At 36.9% G+C, this 22,511-nt stretch overlaps 1 protein-coding gene and 1 pseudogene across 2 annotated transcripts; both read left to right on the plus strand.

The window, feature by feature from the left end:
• The first annotated feature begins 278 nt into the window (after window positions 1-278).
• Window positions 279-11,136, plus strand: LOC126622576 (kinesin-like protein KIN-12D; annotated as a pseudogene).
• Window positions 11,137-16,211: 5,075 nt separating this feature from the next.
• On the plus strand, window positions 16,212-21,132 carry LOC126620687 (probable N-acetyl-gamma-glutamyl-phosphate reductase, chloroplastic). 2 transcript variants are annotated; one of them, XM_050288912.1, is made up of 14 exons: window positions 16,212-16,382; window positions 16,550-16,690; window positions 16,904-17,011; window positions 17,147-17,233; window positions 17,331-17,381; window positions 17,494-17,565; window positions 17,787-17,906; window positions 18,088-18,148; window positions 18,250-18,330; window positions 18,553-18,632; window positions 18,728-18,817; window positions 20,082-20,210; window positions 20,332-20,461; window positions 20,816-21,132. In XM_050288912.1, the coding sequence occupies exons 1-13, from the start codon at window positions 16,329-16,331 to the stop codon at window positions 20,437-20,439; spliced, it is 1,182 nt and encodes a 393-aa protein (XP_050144869.1). In that variant the 5' UTR covers window positions 16,212-16,328; the 3' UTR covers window positions 20,440-20,461; window positions 20,816-21,132. The 2 variants fall into 2 exon arrangements, with proteins under 2 accessions (XP_050144869.1, XP_050144868.1); XM_050288911.1 differs by having other exon boundaries at window positions 16,213-16,382; window positions 20,332-20,484.
• Window positions 21,133-22,511: the final 1,379 nt, after the last annotated feature.

Raw genomic sequence — 22,511 nt, forward strand, 5'->3', positions numbered from 1 at the left:
TCACTGTAGAGATAGAGAGAAAAAGATGCTCGATTTCAAAACCAAATGAGCTATTGAATCAAGTTCCACTTGTTTTTCCCTCCAAAGATTCGTCAGTTTAATCAATTTTTACAATTCGGAAGCTTCAGATTTTGTTTTTCAATTCGTCTTTCAGGTAAATATTTGCATAATTTCAGCAATAAATTCAAATACATATATATATATATATATGTATGTATGTATAGATCTGTTTATCTTACGAAACCCATCTTGTATTTGTTGAATTTCTGGGCATTAGGATGTTAAGGGATTTCAAATTCCTGCGTTCGAATTCCGGGAAGAAAGAAGAGGCCGAGAACGTGCCGGTAAAACTGAAGGACTTATCGGCGATCCGAGTCCGCTCATAGTCTTCGAGAACTCCATTTAACCCGATTCAAGATCCGGCCCAGCTACCCAAGCCGGAACAAGAAGTGGGTATTCGGAGCAGGGTTGAAAAGACTCCGACCAAGGCTTCCAAGGCCAAAGTTTCCGATCCGGCGTTGCCTCTTCGAACCCCCGATAAGTATGGTACCCCGAAGCAATTTGGGTGGGCCCAAAAGACGGAACCCAGTAGTACGATCGCCGGTGATCGCATGAGGACGGGGCTAATTGTTCGACCCAAGTGAGCAGAGAAGGTGGCGGTGCTGGAAATGGAGGTTTGGAAAATGTGACTCCTCGGGTAATAAGGACAGTTGGTAGAGCTGCTTCGAGTTATTCGGGGAGTAATTCAACGCAGACAACACCGTCCAAGAGTGTGTCGAAGCCTCCGAATTTGGGTTTTCAGAATAAGGCTGATGGAAGTGTTGGTCCTCGAGTAGGGAACTTTGCTGCATTGTATAAAGGGATTCCCATTTCTTACAGTCCGTATACGGTGGTTAATACAGTGGAAGTGCCTCACTTTGATCTCAAGGAAGATCCATCTTTCTGGATAGATCACAATGTACAGGTAAAAAACTCAGTTTTTATCCAATTTTGACATATATTTAGCGGTTTTCGTTTAATGTTTCCACAGTTCAATGCTCATTTGGCTTTGATGATTGAAGGAAGTGAACTGGACATGTCGAGTTTGTGAATTTTTAGCCGTTTGCAAGTTATGCTAATGGTATTGTAAATTTGATTTAGGTTCTCATTCGTGTTCGTCCTCTCAATAGCATGGAGCGAAGTTTACATGGTAACAGCAGGTGTTTGAAGCAAGAAAGTACTCAGACAATTTCCTGGATTGGGCAACCAGAAAGTCGATTTACATTTGATCATGTAGCCTGTGAAACAGTTGACCAGGTGTGATTTGCGACCAAATTATAGTATTACATGGTATCTTCTTTTTCTTGCTCTTCTACTCATTCACTCTGGTTACCTGTGGTTTTAACTTTTTGAGTTCTGCAGCAGATGCTTTTCAGGATGGCTGGTCTACCCATGGTAGAGAATTGCTTGTCGGGATATAATAGTTGTATGTTTGCCTACGGTCAGGTAATCTCAAGGAGCTGTTTAATCATGAAAACTGTTAGCATTAGTAATGTGAAGTTAATGCAACCATGAAAACCACGCTTATAATCTGCTGAATTTGACTGTTATTATGTTCAATTTACATAAACACTGGCTGAACTATGCAAAATCCTGTATTAGTAAAATTAAGAAGGCTTAAAATTCTCACTTCAATGTTTGAACTTTTATTTGTCATGCTACTAGAGGGAGGTGGAGATATCTCTTTGATGCTTACCTAGTCCTATTTGTTTAATCCAATTTCTCTATTCAGTCATTCTGCCTTGTATATAATTCCTGTTCTTGCTTCAAATGGTCAAAATAGAATGAATTATATCATATGATAGAATTTTTCTGACCAAGAGGTCGCACTTGGTGCGATGGCAAGTGCCTTCGCCCATGAGCAGTAGGTCTCGGGTTCGAGACTTGGGAGCAGCCTCTCCATAAATGGGGGTAAGGCTAGCCGACATTCACCTCTCCCAGACCCTGCGTAAAGCGGGAGCCTTGTGCACTGGGTACGACCTTTTTTTATAGAATTTTTCTGACCATGATGACGTAGGAGGATTGAGTCTGCAATAGCATGTCATATAATTCTCATAACTTAATGATTGTTCTTATTCAGTTGAAACATGTTACGCCTATGATAATCAATTTCCTATTATTCCAGTGTTTTTTTTGTAATAATTGGGCTTTGATTTGCAGACAGGAAGTGGTAAAACACATACAATGCTTGGGGAGATTGACGATTTAGAAACGAAGCCCGGTCCAAATCGTGGAATGACACCCCAAATTTTCGAGTTTTTATTAGCAAGGATCCAAGCTGTAATATCATTTAATTGTTACTTTCTTATTTCTACTTTATCTTTTTGGTTATATGTGAGAAATGCTTAAATTTCTCACTATCAGCCTTTACTTCCATCATCAGGAAGAGGAAATCCGGAGGGATGAGAAACTAAAATACAATTGCAAGTGCTCTTTCTTAGAAATTTACAATGAACAAATTACGGATCTCCTTGATCCGTCATCTACCAATTTGCTTGTAAGCTGATTCTTTTAGAAGTGCATGGCCTATGGTTATCTTGAAGTATTTCTTATTATTTTATTATATTTATTTTTTGTTTTAAGCTGCGAGAAGATGTTAAGAAGGGTGTTTATGTAGAAAATCTCTCTGAATTTGAAGTCTATATTGTGAGCGATATCCTCAGGCTTCTCATTCAGGTTCCACTAATTGATCATTATCTTGCTAAGTTAGAGGCAGAGTTTTTTTTCTGCATAAATGCACAGATGCATGCACGTCTGAATTAAAATGTAATCTGTTCCACAGGGTTCTTCAAATAGGAAAGTTGCTGCAACAAATATGAATAGAGAAAGCAGTCGTTCGCACAGTGTCTTTACTTGTGTAATTGAGAGTAGGTGGGAAAAAGATTCCACAACTAACCTACGGTTTGCTAGACTAAACCTAGTTGATCTGGCTGGTTCAGAAAGGTGCGGTATCAGGCTCAAACTTGATATATGTGTTTCTGTGTGTATAAAATTACGTATTATATCCTTCCACCAACCCCTTTTTTCTTGAATTAATCCCAACCCAATAATATTTTGCAGGCAGAAAACTTCTGGTGCGGAGGGTGAGCGGTTGAAGGAAGCTGCTAACATTAATAAATCACTATCTACACTAGGGTAATTTTTTTCAGTTATTCCCTTGGTTCTATCTGTATTCATGTGTTTCTTGATCTCGCCTTCGCAATGATAATGGTAAATATGTCCTTTGTAGTCATGTTATAATGGTTCTAGTGGATATGGCACATGGGAAGCTGAAGCATGTACCTTACAGAGACTCTAGGCTAACCTTCCTACCACAGGTTGATTGTAATTCCATCTTCTCTGCCTCAATCAAGTGTTAAATTTCTTAGCATAATGTTACTCGTCATACCAAATAAATGCAGGACTCACTTGGGGGAAACTCAAAAACAATGATCATTGCAAATGTCAGCCCATCTATCTGGTTCGTTCTTACCTCAATTTTATTTTGGTTAGTGTTAAAATCATTTCAAGCCACAAAACTTAGAAGAAACATTTTTGTACATATTACCAATATTATGTTTTTTTTTTGTCACAGTTGTGCCGCTGAAACACTGAGTACCCTTAAGTTTGCTCAGAGAGCAAAACTTATTCAAAACAATGTAAGCTTCATACCGTAAGCAGTGCAGACTGAGTGGTATTATTTAATGGAATCATGCGTCAATTTGTTGACCAATATATTTCTTTCTGTTTCATTGTGCAGGCTGTGGTGAATGAGGATGCCACAGGCGACATCATGGCCCTACAACACCAAATACGGCTCCTCAAGGTGGTAATGATTTCTGTTTTCACTTATATCAAATAACTAATAGTTAAAATCATGACATGATTTCTGGAACAGGAGCAAATTTCCGTTCTTAAGCGTCATAATGTCTCCCGACCTTTGTCGTTTTGTTCTACCAATTTTGAAGACACACAAAGAGTCCGAAAAATTGATTGTGGTGAAAACGTGTGTGATATGGACCTAGAGTGTGATGATGATTTTCTTGAAAATCAATCAAAAGGAGCTGTGAGACTTTCCACCAAAAAGGTATGCTTCCTCTTAATTGTCTAGAATATGACCACGCTAGTTTGTTTGGGTATTGACTGGAAAAGTTGATTGGACCTATGTTTGTTGTACGGATGTTTCATCTCTAATATCATTTTAAGGTGCTGGTGCTTCAAATTAATGACATAACAGGGTGCTCATACTATACAAATACTTCATATACAAGCATCCCTGACAAAAAGAAAAACACTTAATCACCGTTAGATTCAATTTTTCCCATTTTAGTTGTGACTTCTGAGACTGGTGTACTACTGTTTCGTTTACCATGAGTTGTGCCACTAATTTTCTTTTGTATTGCAAATCATCACATTGGCTGAAAATTATGGTAAATCAGTTAAAATATTTGGAGACAACGCTTGCGGGTGCCTTGAGAAGACAGCAGATGGCAGAAGCTACCATCAAGCAACTTGAAGCTGAAAATGAGCAGCTGAACCATTTGGTATTTGAGGAGTCTTTTCTTAAGATTATTATTTTTTTCTTTATTTTTCACTCTTGTAAATTGTGGCGAACTCCTTAGCTTTCATTGCTCACAGGTTTGTCAAATTGAGGCAGACACCAGGGGCACTGAAATGATGCTAAGGTTTCGAGAAGACAAAATTCAGACAATGGAGTCACTTCTTAGTGGTTCTATTCCCGTTGAGTCTTATTTACTGGATGAGAACAGAGCACTCTCTGAAGAGATTCAGCTAATTCAAGCAAAACTTGATAAGAATCCTGAAGTCACTCGGTTTGCATTGGAGAACATAAGGCTTTTGGACCAACTTAGAAGGTAGTTTTTGTCATAATCAATCAATTTTTAACCATCCTATCAATTGAAATAACCTCTTCACTGTGGAATTCATAGATTTGAAGAATTTTATGAAGGAGAGAGAGAGATGCTTGTACGAGGTATCTAAACTGCGAGATCAGGTACTTATATCCAAGGAAGAAAATATCGGTAATATCGGAAATATCGGTAGTCCGAAAACACGGAAATATCGATAGAAATATCGGGATAATATCGATATCGATAAAAATTACATGGAAACCACAGAAATTGTAAGAAAAACTTGGAAATTTTTATTGAAACTTTGCAGGATGTTTATTTAGTCAATTATCTATTAGTTTATCACAAAAAATTGGAAGGAAATGCATTGCATGATGGATTTAACATTATCAAGTTGATTATATAGCGAGCTGACAAACATTGTGAGTGTAGAAAATATGTAGAAATTAATGAAAGAAGTCTAAACACATCATAATCATTTATATATAATGAATTAGTACAATATTTTACACTTTATACATTGTATGGTAAGATACATGAGTGACTTAGTACCACATAGAGTTCCTATGAGGTTCAAAATTTTCACTATCTTCATCATCTCTATGTGTAGAGTGAGTGTATTTTGAAGAGTAGTTAGCAACCATGACAATGGTTTTCAAGAACCAAAACCCAAAAGTCAATAGAAAACCGAATACTTCGGTATTTTTCAGGATTACCAAACAAATGGGATTTGGAAACCAATCCCATATCGAAAATTTCGGTATTTTTCGAGATGGGATTCTTGAACTTCAGGATGGTTTTGGTTTGGGATTTTTCGGTTTGGGTTTGAGACTTTTTCGGTTTGGTTTGGGATTTTCCGGAATTTTTTCCAGCCCTACCATGTAAGTGACCAAATAAAAAATAGAAAAATTAAAAACCACATGCCATTGACTAAGTAATTAATTGACACAATTTAAAATATAATACCACAAAAAATTTGGAAAATGTGCAAATTTGTTTCTTGTAAAAATAATTCAAAACAAAAGAATATATATAAATATTGTAGCATATTATCACAACAACATAAGTGGTATAGTGGTTAAGGCGTTAAGGAGTTAAGTGGGAGGGGTTCGAACCCCTCTATGCTCAAAATTGAGATTTTTCAAAATTTTCAGGAATTTTTGGACTAATATCGCGATATTAAGTTAATATCGCGATATTAGGCGATATTATAGCTAATATCGTGATATTACGATATTATCCATAATATCGCGATATTTTGACGAAAACTCATTGAATACTCATTAAAATATCGGTAACTCAAAAAAACGAAAATATCGCCGATATATCGGCGATATTTTGAATATTTTCTTCCATGCTTATATCCAACAAAGACTTGTTTTCCTCCCATTTGAGATGTTGCTTATAGCCAATATCACAAAATAAAACAATTTTTATTTTTCCGTTGCTTCAATTTCTTGATGGACACTCTAAGCAGCATGGCAACCCAAATTTTAGTATGAAAACTCAGGTTGGTTACTTTAATTCTATATTGTGGTTCCTTATGGTTCCAGTTTCATTCATTTTGGCATATACTGTAACATCCCACATCGTCCAGGGGTGTGGATCCTGTAAGCCTTATCTGTATATTCTCATCTCTACCTAGCACGAGACTTTTTGAGAGCTCACTGGTTTCGGGTTCCATCGGAACTCCGAAGTTAAGCGAGTTCGGACAAAAGCATTGAGTTCCCAGAAACAAAACCATGAGGGTGTGGTCGGGGCTCAAAGCAGACAATATCGTGCTACGGCGAAGTCAAGCCCGGGATGTGACATATATGGTGGCAATGTCTTTCCGTTTGTGGATTCGCCATGCATTCCTTAAGGAAGGGCTAGATATTAATATATGTATGTTTGGTTTATTATATCTTATTTCTAATTATGTATCCTTTATGAAACAGGAAATCGTATGCACCGACAGAGATAGTGATTCTCTCAATACGAAGGTTGAACTCAGTCGTGCCTTACTAGACATTCAAATAGCCCCTTCTTTATTTTACTCACACTTACATGTTCATTTTCCTGGTTTCAGTTGAAAAACTGTCCATGAGTTAGAGGAATGCAGGCGCAGCTTAAATACTTGTTTGAAGGAAAATGAAAAACTCAACAGGTTAGAAAAGTTGGCCTTCCTGTTTTCTCCTTTTATATTGGCATCCTTAACTATTAAAGTAATATCTTATTTCCAACGTGATTTTGTTCTTTTTCACATTTTGCAGGGAAATTGATGATCTGCAGACAATGCTTAACAAGCTTAAGTGTACACCCATTGACCAAAATGATTGTGTAGCTTTAAAGGTATTCCTTTTTTTTTTTTTTTTTTGAAATAATATTTGACTTGGGTTCCTTAACGGTATGGAAAAGAAAAGGGAAGCAGTAAATTTACTTTAAGGGTTCACTAATCCACCCTTTGATTTCAGGTGCATAATGCTGTTCCCATTGGGGAGATGGAACCGAAGCTTGACCCTCAAATAAAACATGCACAAGAAATTTTAAATTTACAGCTGGAACTGGATATAGTGAATATCATTTTGAAAGAAGAGAGGACTTCTCAAGAGGAGAGGGTACATTTCTTAAATAAGGATCTTCAGCTGGCAAATGAAGAACTTTTTGTGATAAGCAAACAGTGTAATGATGCAAGCAGCCAATTGGAGGAGGCTAAATCTGTTATTGAAGCTCTCGAGTCTCAGCAACTTCTGTCAATCAATGAGCTTGAGGACCTGAGCAAGCTTTTGAGTGAACGGGAGCTTGAATTGAGGGCTCTAAAGGAGCAACAGACGTTTAAGGAGTTTAGGGATTTATCACCTTTGAACTGCTCAAACAACCAAGACTTACCATTACAGGGAAATTTGAAGAGGATGCTTGATTCCCTTGAAAACGCCAAGAGACTGAATACGTCCCTAAGTGATCGTGCATTTCAAGTGTCAAATGAAGAAGAAATGGATGAAGTGCATAAGCAGGTTGAGATTGAAACTGCAGAGGTGATTGTCTGTATGCAGGAAGAACTTGGCATGCTTCAGCAGCAAGTTCAAAATGGCCATTTAAAAGAATTTGAGATGAACAAGAATGTAATGATCTTGGAAACAGAATTGAAGGAGGTGCAAGAAAAGTTTTACATGTTGAACGAAGATAATGAACGGTTAAGTAAAGAGCTTGAGGAGAAAGATGGGGAAGTAAGAATGTTGTCGCAAGAATGGACATTATTGTCCAGTGAGATTGAAGAGGTTCTGTCTGATGGGTGTGAGGAACTAGATGATGCCTCTGATCAACTTAACCTTATATCCGATTCCTTTCCACAGAAAAGGATTTGGATCTCCGAACAAGTTGGAAGAATCATGCGAATCATCTCTGAAAAGGAATTTTTGATTGATGAACTGAGGAAGTGTTTGGAGGATGCAACCAACAAGAAATGTGATGTGGAGTGCATGTTGAATTCTATGAGAGGAGCAACACTGGCTATAACTGAAGCACGTGAACAGGAGTGTTGTGAAAAGGAGAAAGAAATGATCATGTTGACAACGCAGTTGAATGCAGAGTCATCCAGAGTGGAAAAGCTTGAGAATCGAGTGAAGGTACTAGAAAAGCAGATCAGGAAAACATCAGTCTGTGCAACAGTTGCTTTCGTTGTTGTGGACAGATTAGCAAAGATGAATCTTAGTAATGAAGATGCATTAAAGTGTAAGAGTATTCAGCTTAGTGAATCAGAAGACTTGATCTCAACGAAGGTTGCCATTCTCAGTGATCGGGAGTCTGTGATAGCAGAAGCAGAGATAAAAGTTCAGTCTTTAAATGCGGAAGTTGAAGAGTTGAAGAGAACCTGTGCCAATCTAAGATGGGTGCTTTCTGAGGAGCGGGAACATGCATTCACTATAGAACAAAAGCTAGAAGATGTCGAAGAGAAAAACATTTTGATGACAAAGGAGAAACTAGCTGAGCTAAAAACTGGCTTATCCACATTTATGTCATGCATGAACACAAATGTGGAGCATCATACAAGCTCTGAAGGGAAGGATTCACAAGTAGCTTCTATGTCTCCAAAGGAGAGGGTGGTGGATGGGTAAGTTAACATTTAGCTTTCTGATAGCTTGATCTTGGGTTTTGGGTCTATGTTGTAAAGGAAGAGTGTTCTGTTTTGTAATTGCTATACCTAAATATTGTTGCAGATAGCAACGGAAAACATTCTAGGCCAGAACGGAAATGAACAGTTTGTTGAAGACCGGATAACTGATAAGCCTAATATGTCCGAGTGTTCTCTGGAAGTGGAGAAGAGTATTTGTGCCAATATTACTTGAGAAAATTTGAAGTCTGAAAGACCTTCCAAGGCTGTGAGTGGTAGAGATGTTATCATTTTACTTCTGAAAAAGGAAATAGTAACTACTTTTGATAGCTTAAAAGAGGTACACACTGAGATGGACAAACTACATGAAGAGAACAAACTGATGTGCAAGTCCAAGCAACAGAATCGCGAAAGCATGAAACATCTCAGAACTCAGGTCATTAATCTGCATTCAACTATGAACAACTTAGAGAAGCAATTGAAAGTGAAGTTGGAAGCTAAGATCATAAACTGGAGCCATGTTAACAGATTGTGCAAGAAGCTGGGTCTCATGGTGCCAAACAAAAGAGGTAATCCATTGGATTTCCAAATTCAAATAATTGTTGTTTCTTGGTTAAGCTTTACCCTATTATCTGACTAAGACTTATGTTTATCATGTGTACCAGAAAAGCAATAACAACCTTATGAGATAGTGAAAATGTTTGTTGATTCCTGAATCCAGTGTCCTTGTCCAACCTCTTTTGTTTTCACATGTTGTTCACAATCGTAAATTTATGGGTTTAACTCACTCGTATGTATATATTTCCATTCAAGGACTTTACCATCTTTTTTTTCCTGTCTCACAGATGATGGAAATAGAATTTGATGATGCCAAGTTAGTTGCAGCCCAGACAACTGCTCAGTCCTCTTGCATTCTTCTTAAGTTTGAGGAGATTGAACTGCTTGAAGATGGAAAATAAGTCCTTTAAAACTGAGATAGAGAAGTTAAATACAGAACACAACATGGCTCTTAGAAACTTGGAGAATAATTCTGAGTTTTCATCCTCATTAAGTGGTATAAATGTCTTTGATAAAGAAAACTGGCGGTTGCAAGATGAAATTTTGTCTTTAGAGACTCACATTGCTAGTCTGGAAACTCATTTAAGGGCAAAAAATGTTGAACTGGATGAACTCAAACAATCAGAGTCTTCTATTATGGAAGAACTCTGCTCAAAAAGCCAGGGATGCAAATATTTATTAGTAGTACTAACAAACTGAAGGAAGAGAATGTTCTCTTTGGGGAAAAAGTTGTCTCTCGAGAAAAGCAAGGAGGAACTCCTCACCATTTCGAGTGCGAAAGCTAAAAAGTGTATTGATTCAGTGGAAACTGTGAACTCAGCGAATAAAAGATTACAAAATATTTTAAAGGAAGAATGTTTCGTTATTGTTAACAAATTGTCTCAAGAACTATGTGAAGCTGGAGAGAGAATATCTGAGTTTATACAGCAGGTCGACTGCTTAGAGTGCCATGCTAAGGAAAATTTGTCTCTTCAGGCTGAGTTAGTGAGGAAGGAAGATGTTCTTAAAGGAATGTTATTTGATCTGAGTTTGTTGCAAGAATCAGCATCTAATAACAAGGATCACCAAGATAAAATTGTGGAAATGGAATATTCTTTGGAGACTTTAGAGGATAAGCTTTCAGCAAAATGAAAGAAAGCGAGTTTCTAAAATGTCTGTCTAGTGAAAACCCTTTTTGTCGATTTTGATCAGGAGCAACGATTGGATGCAAAACTAAAGGCTTTTGTGGGTGTGTGTGAGTGAGAGACAGAGAGAGGGTTGCAATCAAACTCGTAGTTTGATGCTTAACAATGCAATTGATTCTGCTACAGGAAACTGAGGAGGAGAAGTTGCAACTAGTACAGAAATTGTTTGGCCTCTGTACTTAGTGTTTTGAAGGTAATGTTAAAGGTCACTTAGTACTTAATAATCATTCACTCTCGAAAAATCACAAAATCAATCAGGATCGCTTCTTATATTTCCTTTTGAGCCAACTTTCAGGATGCTGGAGTAACAAAACCATCTACACAAATAAACCCGTCTGCTGCTGAAGAGGCACCCGAGCAACTCAAGAACAAGATTACTTTAATGGATAGAGAATTGCAGAATTTGAAGTTTACGGTATATAAAAATTTTATCTTTGAGCTTGTTTTTCATTGTGCTTCCAATGTTTTGGATCCACAAGAATTTTATGCATGATCCAATTTTTTATTTTCTGCAAAACAAAATAAGCAGTGAAAGAATTCGATTGTCGGAGCTCATGCCACAAACTTCACCATTAAGGTCAAGGAAGGATGAGAATTGTCAAACTCGGAAAAGAATGTCCCGATAAGCTCAATAAATTTCTGCTTTAGATCGATTATTTTGTTGTTCATGTAAAAAACCAGAGACTGGTTAGCTTTCTGGTAACAATTCTAGGACTAGAAAGTACAAAAAAGCAACCTTTTGTAAATAAAACAGCCGTGAATATATGAGTTAATACAAGTTCGGTTTTTCCCTTCGAAGCCGGATACAAATTCTCACTGAAATGTTGTGGAAGAAATCAAATTATCATCCTTGGGAATCACTCAACTGGTGAGGTAGGTGTTGCATGAGTTAAGATTAAGATAAGTTAAGCATTTTGAATTTTTTTAACTTTTAACAGAGAAACCAAACCTGTAATAAAAAACAAAAGACCAAACTTATCGTGAAAACCATTAAAAATATAGAAGAGAAATTGAGTCAAATTTAACTTTTGACTTCACTTAAAACCAAACCTTTTGAGTGGGTTGAAGGAGGGGTTACATTAAAATAGTATATGAAATTCGAACGAAAACAAAAATAATATAAACATAAAAACTAATATCACAATAATTATTTCCCTCCAATCTCCTCCTCCTTGTTGTATAACGCATGTGAGGGTTGTAGAACAAATTGATGATAACGATGACACAATTCAAGAATTTTCTCCTACTTTCCCGGCAACTTTGAGACCTTTGAGATAGATTACGATGTCAAGATCAACTTGAGAAGGCAACCATGGCTACGCGTAGAAGAATGAGGATAAATGTTGGCATGGACATGAGTAGAGAAGAGGAAGGATTGTTGAACAAAAGCAGTAAAAGAAATAAAATGAAGCTCATTAAATATGCGGTAGAACTTTAAGCCATCAAATTTCTTTTAAACGATTTAAATGAAAAGTTTGAGATGAGATATGAGAGAAATAAGAGGGAGATAATCCAAGTCCTTAAAAAAGAGGGTTTAAGGTTATCTCCAACCGAAGGGTCCAGAGGGCCAAAGGGTTGAAAATAGCCCGAAAACCGTCTCCAACCAAGGGTTAGGCCAGAGGGCTGTGGAATGTGAGAAGGCCCCACGGAATCGGAAAAGGCCAAAGGGCTAGAGGGTTGGCCACTTCCGGCCAGCCCCAGGTTGGCCAGAATTTTTTTAAATGTGTTTTATATTAAGTAATATAATGTATTCATGTCGCCTATAATCGACAGGAATTCTTAAGAATAAATTCAAATGCAACGGCTAGTTGACTTGCCGTTGCATTTGAATTTTTTTTATTTTTACAGTTTTATTATTATTTTTTATTTACAAAATTTTTCATATAACTTCTATTTTTTCCTGTAACTTTTATTTTACAAAATTTGTTTCATATTTGTTTTAATTTCATTTTTTCCTATAACTTCTATTTCACAAAATTTGTTTCATTTTATTTTAAATTCTTTTTTTTCCTATAACTTCTATTTCACAAAATTTGTTTCATTTTATTTTAAATTCTTTTTTTTTTCCTATAACTTCTATTTCACAAAATTTGTTTCATATTTTTTTCCTATAACTTCTTAAGCCATTATAGAACATTAAATTAAATTAAGTAACTGAAACAACATTAAACAATATGAAACAACATTAAATAACATTAACCAACATACAAATTATACAACATAAAAAAACATTTATCAACATGAAACTTAAACAACATTTTTAAAAACGTTAAATAACATAAAACTTAAACGCCTACTCCATGCTTCTTTTGGCCCAAAGATGTGCAAGGCATGAGAACGTATCATTCTATAGCGCCTCATGTACTCATTTATAGAGATACTACCAGTTCTTGAATTGAAAGGCAAAATAAGCCCATCATATATTTTTGCACGAGCCCTTCTTGACCTATTTGAATCTTCTTGGTCGTCATCGTACTCTCCATCAATATACCAATCTCACTCATACTCCACTATCATATTGTGTAATATGATGCAAGACGTCATGATGGAGTCCAAATTTTCTCGACTTCACCCTCTTGCCGGTTCGCTAATGATCTTCCACCGTGCTTGTAGAATACCGAAAGCTCTCTCAACATTTTTCCGGTATGCCTCTTGGTGTAAGGTAAACAACTTTTCTGCATCATTCCTAGGGTTTGGAATTGCTTGGACAAGTGTCGCCCACTTTGGGTAGATGTCATCTGCCAAGTAATACCCCATATTGTATTGACTGTCGTTGATGTAGTAGTCAAGTTAAGGTGCTTTACCTTCCGTCAAGTTATTGAAGAGGGGTGAGCGCCCAAGAACTGTAATGTCATTTTGGGATTCAGGGACTTCAAAGAAAGCATGTCAGATCCATGTGTCATATAAGGCAACTACCTCTAACACAACAGTTGGCTTTCTCGACCTTCCGCTAAAGCCTCATTGCCATCCAGTGGGACAGTTCTTCCAATCCCAATGCATGCAGTCTAATGACCCTATCATGCCCAGAAACCCACGGTCTTCAGCTTTGCGAATGAGCTGATTCAGATCTTCTTGATTTGGCTCACGGAGGTACTCGTCTTTGTAAACCTGAACAATTATGTCACAAAATTGTTCAAGAGTATCAAGGCATGTAGACTCAGACATACCATGGGTTTCATCATTCGAATCAGTTGGGGAGCCATAGGCCATCATTCGGAGTGCAACAGTAACCTTCTGATGAGGTGAGAAACCAAGGTGGCCTGCTCTGTCCCGCTTCTATCCAAAGTACGGATTGACCTGCTGGACATCACGAAGTAAACGCTCGAAGACATGACGCCTCATCCGGAAGCAATGTTTGAAATCCTCTTCTGTGTACACCGAGTTGGGTTGAAGTAGTTGTTCATCAGATTGGCATACGTCATCGCTCTGTTTCGTGGTTTGTAAAAACGACCAGCAATAGAGCCGCCCAATTAAGGTTGTTCCTTAATTGGCTGACACACCATGGCCGCAACTATGGCTGCTGCTATGTTTTGTTTGTTGCGCCTTACTTGAACTTCTTCATCAGACTCCTCATCTTCTCGTCTCATTTGTGCACATTTTGCTTCTCTTTTGGAATTGGATGAGGACCCCCAGTTGGAATCTGAAGAGGATCCAAAGTTGGAATTCATTGCAAACTTGAATTGAAAGAGATTGAATTGAAATATATTGAATTCAAAGTTGTGTGAATTATATCACAATATCCACCCTATTTATAGCAAAAAAAATTCAAATCCAACGGCTAGCTAATGTCACTTAGCCGTTGGATTTAAATTTAAGTTGTAGTTTTAAAATAATAAATTATGTTTGGCCTTATGGCCATTTGAGCCTCTGTTGGAGACGGTTTTTTGTGACAGGGTTAAAACGAGCCCTCTGGCCCTCTGGCCCTCGGTTAGAGACGAAGGCAAATATGGCCCTATACTGTTCATTAAAATATTAATATCTTGGAGGAGCTTGGAGGGCTAGAGGGCTAAAACGAGCCCTCTGGCCAGCCATCGATTAGAGATGGCTTAAGATTCATTTTCAGCTTTCTTTGGGCTCGTTTGGAAGTTTTTTTAAAATAACTGAAAATGCTTTTGATGAAAGTGTTTTTGAAATCAATGGTTAATAAAAATGCAAGTGAACCTTAAAAACACTTCGAAGTGCTTTTGAAACTTAAAAATAATTTAGGTATATTGCTAAAATGGTCCCTGAGATTTGCATAACTCATCACTTTGGTCCCTGAGATTCCAAATCGATAAAAGTGGTCCCTGAGATTGTCCACCATCCATCATTTTGGTCATTCCGTTAAAAACTCCGTTAAGTGTCCCAGAGCTCTTGGCCGAAAGTTTGGGTAATTTTCAAAGCTTCGTAACTCAATCGTTTCTTAACCAAATTCGACCCATAATATATTAAAATGAAAATAGGAAAGTGTAGAATACGATTATACCTATTTCAAAGCCCAATGGTTGCCGGAGATGGTCGGAAAATAGCCTCAAAGTTGACTGGTCTGAGTGAAAACTTGAAAACTCGCCGGAAACTAGGTAAACTTTAAACGTTCATAACTTCTTCAATACTTAACGAAATCAAGTGATTCAATAGTTCTCGACAAGACAAAGAGAATGGTATTTTTTTTTTACTGCTAACTCTCCGTGGTTTGGCCAGAAAACGGCTCGAAAGTGGTTGTCTTGGTCTTAAGTTAGCCACTTTCGAGCTGCTTTCCAGCCAAACCATGACGAGTTAGCCATAAAAAAAGGTACCATTATCTTCGCTTCGTTTTTGAATCACTTGATTTCGTTGAGTATTGAAGAAGTTATGAATGTTTAAAGTTTACCCAGTTTCCAGCGAGTTTTCAAGTTTTCACTCAGACCAGTCAACTTTGAGGCTATTTTCCGGATATCTTCAGCAACCATTGGGCTTTGAAATAGGTATAATCTTATTCTACACTTTTCTATCTTCATTTTGATATATTATGGGTCGAATTTGGTTAAGAAACGATTGAGTTACGAAGATTTGAAATTACCCAAACTTCCGGCCAAGAGCTTCGGGACACTTAACGGAGTTTTTAACGTAAGGACCAAAATGATGGATAGTGGACAATCTAAGGGACCACTTTTATTGATTTTGAATCTCAAGGACCAAAGTGATGAGTTATGCAAATCTCAGGAACAATTTTGACGAAAAAGAAAGGCTTTTAAGTTATTTAAAAGGAAACTTTAATGAAAAACTCCCGGTACTGTTCACTTTAACGAAAAACCACATTTTTACATTAAAAATTCAATCATAATACTATTTACTTTATCCTTTATTTTGTCTTGATCGTTAAAACTCAAAGTTTTCAAACACTTTCATTAGTTTTCCTTATTTTAAAACCCTTCCAAACTCACACCATCTTTGTGCTGGATGTTTGGGTACTTTTCTTTTGTCCTCCTTTTGTATAGTCACTGATAAAATAAATATATTAAAAAAAAAAAAAACTACTTTCTTTTGGCTGCCGATAAAAGAAAAGAGAAAGCCCCTTTTGGTGGTTTCGCATTCCTTTGATCATCTAATCCTTCAAGGCTGCTGCTTTTGCAAGTTTGTGATAGAAGAATGACCTCTGCGACTTTCAGCTCCATTTTTTCCCGAACCGGGTGCCTCCGCAAGGTCTGTACTCCTTATACTATTAGCTGTCTGTCTGTTTTCTCAGAAAATGCGGGAAAAAACCCATTTAAACCCTGCATTGTAAAATTTCAGTGAATTTAGAAACTTTGATTTGTTGGATTGAGTCTTCGAAGAAGTTGAAGTTTATTGATAAAGTTTCAAAATTGCAGGACGGGGTGAGCAGTTCGAAGGCCGATACGTGGAATGCGAAGAAGGTGTTTGTTAAATGTTCCGTGAGTACAAAGACCCAGAAAGCAGAAAAGGAAGTTCGCCTTGGTGTTCTTGGAGCCAGTGGTTACACTGGTTCTGAGGTATAAACCCTTTTCTTAATCAGTTCTTTCCTCTTCTTTTTTTTGAATAAATTCGATATTATCTACCTAAGGAGTGGAAAGTTGGCTAACCTCACAACATAAGAATACCACTAGATCGTAGTACTAACTTAATATATTGAATTGAACTGGGGAAGATAAGGAGATACTTTTTACTGCCCTGCAATGAACTGAGATTATCTTTCATTTTGGAAGATTGTTCGGCTCCTTGCAAACCATCCTCACTTTGGCATTACCTTGATGACCGCTGATAGAAAAGCTGGACAGTCAATAGGGTCGGTGTTTCCGCATCTAGTTTCTCAAGTAAGTTTTTGTTATGATTATTGTGTTTTCTCTTAGGACCAAAGACTTAAATTAAGATATGATTGGCATATTGAATGGAGCCTTAATGGCTGGGTCAATTCTTTAGTAGCTATCATTCTCTTTTTGTGTTTGCAGGATCTACCAAAAATGGTTGCTATCAAGGATGCTGATTTTTCTGATGTGGATGCTGTTTTTTGTTGTTTACCACACGGAACCACACAAGTTGTTTTTTCTCTCCTCTGTAGTGTCAATCCTTTCTCATTTTACTGCATCCGCTCCTCAATTCCTAACATGCACATGTTTATTGTTTCAATTGCAGGAAATTATCAAAGGCCTTCCCAGGAGTTTAAAGATTGTTGACCTGTCTGCTGTATGCATGGGATAACCTTGCATTGCTTTTGGAATTTGTTTGTTGGCATTCTACTGTACCTTAAAAGCTTCCAAACGTTCTCATTTTAATGTTTACGTGATGCTGTTTTCAGGACTTCCGTCTACGAGACATCTCGGAGTATGAAGAATGGTATGGTCAGGTACACAGAGCGCCAGAGTTGCAGGTAAGATAGTCTCCTCTTCATATCAAAACTTGTATGGAATTATTAAGTCCACCATCTTCTAAAAAAAAAAAAAATCTGATATGATTAATTTGTTGTCATAAAGTGCATTTTGGATTTGTAGAAACTGTATATACCTATAAAACGCAGGCACCATCTTGCTCTTATTTATTGGAACTTATTGCTCTGCTAATTTTAAAAAGTGGCTATCTTCTTGGATTCAGAAAGAAGTTGTCTATGGTTTGACAGAGATTTTGAGGGAGGAGATAAAAGGTGCACGCCTAGTTGCTAACCCTGGTTGTTATCCAACTTCTGTTCAACTTCCACTTGTTCCATTGATAAAGGTGTGTGTTATATATTTAAGTTCACAGAAAATTACATGTTCTTATGAAATATTTGCTCGAGGTCAATTCACTCCCTGTTTAAGATGTAACAACCTATATACAGACAGGAGAGTGTCACTCTCTGAAATAGAAACCATAATCAAGTATGCCTTATCATTCTCCTAATGCATTTTTCTCGCAGGCCAATCTCATTGAACCTAAAAATATTATTATTGACTCAAAGTCTGGTGTTAGCGGAGCAGGTTAGGATTTGATTGTAGTTTATAACATTTCCATGCAAAATTTTACCCTATATACTCTTAGTGCTCCATTGTTGACTTGTACAACCTGCTTAATCGTGCAGGGCGTGGTGCCAAGGAGGCAAACTTGTACACTGAAATAGCCGAGGGCATATATTCTTATGGTGTTACTCGTCACCGTCATGGTAAGATTTTGAATTTATACAAATTTTATATTTTAACTTGTCTGACAGAAGAAAAACAATCACGAGATATTCTTGGTACTTATATAAAGTTATTTATTTGTGGAAGGATTGCCATGAATTTATGAAGAGGTAGAAACTTTAAACACTAGAGGTCATATGTGTGTTTTTATTTAATTACTTACATTATGTAGTGACCTGGATCATCATTTTTGTGAAATTCAGTTCCGGAAATTGAGCAGGGACTATCTGATGCTGCAAGTTCAAAAGTAACCGTTAGTTTTACTCCACATCTAATGCCAATGGTAACTACTAGCCCCATATGCATTTAGAGAATCCATATTTTCCAATTCATTCTTTGCTAACAAAGGACTAAGCACTATTATATTTTGTCATTTAGAGTCGTGGTATGCAATCCACTATCTATGTGGAACTGTCTCCGGGGCTAAATTTCAAGGACTTGCACCAACACCTCAAGTTATCCTACGAGGTATACTGCTTTACTTTTTCTTTTGCTGCTTGGCTCCTTATCTCATCCATCTCTAATAATCAGTGTGAATAAAAGCGTTTGTATCGCATTTGGTCCCTGAAACTGAACTTTCAATTAAAATGGTCGTTGAAATTGAAAATCGATCAATTTGGTCCCTTAAAATGCATGTTGCACATCAATTTGGTCCTTCCGTTACGATTCTGTTATTTATTCTGTTAGTGTACTGGCGTGGCATACATGTGGGGCCCACAAGTCAACAAATTATTTAAAAAAAAAAGTGTTTCAAAAGTTAAAAAACAAAGCCGAAAGTTTGACCTCATCTTCTTCGTTCTCTGACTCTGCCATCATGTATCTTTCTAAGCTCTCCTCAATATGTGCCAGGAGCCAAAATGTGGTCTTGTTCTTCAAACACACAACCTTCATTCTCATTCCAAAAACTCTCTCGGCTTCCTCTCTTTCCCTAAAAGATTCATCACTTTCCAAAGAATCCCTACCATATCCCGATCACCACCATCTGCATCCTCATAAATTCCATGTTGATTGGCCCTGGGTAGGCCAGCCGATTGAGGTTTCGGCTGAGGCGGTGGTGGTGGTGAGCTGTCTTCTAATTCAGAGTTGATGACAACAGAAGACAATGAATCAAAGACTAGTGGTGTTGCACTGCTGCTTCTGCAACTTCTTGTTTATATTGAGATGCAGGTCAGATGGAGCAGTTCATGTTTATTATGTCAATTTGATTTGAATTTCATTGCACCTACATTGCTTCAGCAACCACTCATTTTTCTTTTTTCATTTTTTTCTCTGTTTTTATAGATTTAGAAGTTTAAAAAATACAAATGATTTATGATTATTTTTATATAATCTAGTTGGAATCATACTTTTAGACTTGTGGGCCCCACACGTATGACACATCAGAACACTAACATAATAAATAACAGAATGGTAAGGGAGGACCAAATTGATGTGCATGTGCAACACCCATTTTCAAGTACCAAATTGATCGATTTTCAGTTTCAGGTACCATTTTGATTGAAAAGTTCAATTTGAGGGACCAAATGTGATAAAACCCTTTAATAAAACATGTCATATATATCTTGTGGCCCTTAATCTCCCTGCAGTGTAGCATTGGCAGTGGGAAGCACATTATTCTTGCGTTCATATTGCTTAGATGCCTATATGATATGTGTTTTTCTCTACTCGTGTTGGTGCGATGGATGAAACTGTTGTTATCCTTAATCTTAACAAACCTATTTCCCTTTTTCAGGATGAAGAATTTGTAGTTGTGTTGGAGGAAGGAGCTGTTCCTCGCACTCATAATACTCGAGGATCCAACTATTGTTTCATCAATGTCTTTCCTGATAGAATTCCTGGGAGAGCAATAATAATTTCTGTTGTATGTTTTATGTTCCCTGTCTTTGTTTTGAAAATTTCTGCTTCCAAGTTCCATGTGAGTCTGTGGACATATTTTGTAATCGGTTGACATGACAGCCAAGCTTTTGAATTTGTTGTTGCAGATTGATAATCTTGTGAAGGGAGCTTCAGGTCAAGCCTTACAGAATCTTAATGTGATGATGGGATTTCCAGAAAACACAGGGCTTCTTTATCAGCCCTTGTTTCCTTAGCATATAAGTTCATCGCACATGAGTAAGCAGATGAGTCTAAACTAGGTACTTTAGCTCTTGTGCCATTTTGGTTGCTGTTATCATAGTAGCTTCTCTTTTGCATAAATACAATCGATCAACTTTATAATATGATCACCATTTTGCGCTTGCTCCCTCGTGACATCTTTATTGTATAAGACCATCACAACATCGTGCAGGCTCTGTTGTTTATCGTTCATTGTCAGTCCAAAAAAAAATACATCTCACTGAGAATATCTTGACCTTCATTTCCTCATTCATATAACCCGAGATGCAATGTTTATCTGTTTTTCTTAAGATTGTATTTGGGCTTCTACATTACCTTGGCTGATAAGTTGCATTCCATTGATTGTTGCAGGTAGAAAAGCTGTTTGCAGGAGCTGCATGACTATTTCTAGGGCTTTGCTTTGGTTACCTCTAGTTTACAGATTTCAATTTCAAATTTTATTTTTTCTGATTCAGTTTTTAATGCTGATTTTCATTTAATTCCTGGGTTGAATTAAAAAAGCGATTGGCTTGTAATCTAGAGCATCCTGTACTCCGAAGAACTATAGAGTTTTTCGTAAATGGTATGCTTTCGACAATGTGGTCCTTATGCTTTCTCCTGCTGTAGCCCTGGTGGGATTCTGATTTTAGGCTTATTTATCTAAGCACCTTATGTGCATTTTGTACCTATATTTTACCGTGTCTTACTTTCCTTACGCTTCATCTTTGTGTCTCACTCTCGCATTACCAATTTTAGTAATGAAAAATGAAAATAGTTAACGAAAAAGTAACTTTTATTTTTATTTTTAAATAAGAGTTATTCCCTTCATCCATTGATGACAGACTAATCTTTCTCTTCATGGATTCTCGGTATCACTTGAGACAGCGCCGTACTTCCCTAGTAATATGGTAGGTCAAAGAAAAGCTGGTTGGTGGCCCCAAGAAATGCGTTTGTAGAAGTTTGATTGGGTTTTCCAACCTTTGCTTGCTTTCCATTCGACCAACCCTTTAGTACAAAGAAGAAAAAGTATCAGCTACTTAGTACTATGGTATAATAGTATTCCTCTAATGGTAAGTGAGAGATCTTAGATTTGATTATCGTCGAAGACGAATTTAAATAACATTATTGCTAGTCCATTATAAGGTCTAATCTACTCCGCCAACTCCAACCCTTGGAGTAAGTCCTAAAATTTCCCTTCTATTCCCCCAAAACACTCCAACCCTTGTTCTAAAATGGGGTTCAGTGTTAGAACTCAAAAAAAACCCAAATTTCAGCCATGATTTAGCCCCAAATTAGTGGTGGAGCGCACATGTGAGAGTGAGAAGGGGCAATTAAAGCTCACCTACCAGGCAAGGACGCACGCATGTGCGACACGCGCCTCACCCACCAGGTCTCCTGACCCCACCCATGTGGCCATGTCGGCTACTTGTCTGCAAGAAGAAGGAGCCTAACGATTCTATTGCCTATTCCCATGGCTCTAATTCAAATGGACCAACGGTCTAGATTTATATTTGTTTTATATTTATAATTTCATTGAATCCAATGACTAATATTTAATATGATCAAATTCAACTGTATAAAAAAATATCTAACTACCCAAATTTAAATCAAAACAGCTAAAATAATTTTAAAAAATTATTTAACTCAAATTTCACCCAAAAACTCTATAAATACCTATGTATTTGTTCAAACATCCACACAAAACTCACTTTTCTCCTACAATTCTTCCAATTTTTCTTTTCTACCATCTTCCAAAATATTTCTTCCCATTTTTGTTTCATGTGTTTTGTGTTTATGCATCTCTATCATATGTTTCATATTCTTCCGTAGTGTTTCATGTGTCGATTTAGTGAGTTTTCAATATTTATTGGAATTTAAATATTTTTTAGGTTAAAATGTTCATAAAATTAATTTAGGATAGTCTACATTTTTTTAAAAAAAAAGTTAATTTTAAAAAAAAAAAGCCTAAATTCATTTTTTAATAATCTAGGGCTAAAATTTTAGGGCAGAAATGTTGGAGCAAAAAAACTGTTTCTGGGTTAAAACCTAAATTTTCAGGGCTAATAAT

This window comes from Malus sylvestris, chromosome 5 (genome assembly GCF_916048215.2).
Source record: "Malus sylvestris chromosome 5, drMalSylv7.2, whole genome shotgun sequence".
Taxonomy (NCBI): domain Eukaryota; kingdom Viridiplantae; phylum Streptophyta; class Magnoliopsida; order Rosales; family Rosaceae; genus Malus; species Malus sylvestris.

Coding starts and splice junctions, on each gene's coding strand:
- LOC126620687 (XM_050288912.1), top strand. CDS start 16,329: ATGACCTCTGCGACTTTCAGCTCCATTTTTTCCCGAACCGGGTGCCTC. Junction 18,149..18,249: donor GTCTGGTGTTAGCGGAGCAG/GTTAGGATTTGA, acceptor TTAATCGTGCAG/GGCGTGGTGCCAAGGAGGCA. Junction 18,818..20,081: donor ACCTCAAGTTATCCTACGAG/GTATACTGCTTT, acceptor TCCCTTTTTCAG/GATGAAGAATTTGTAGTTGT.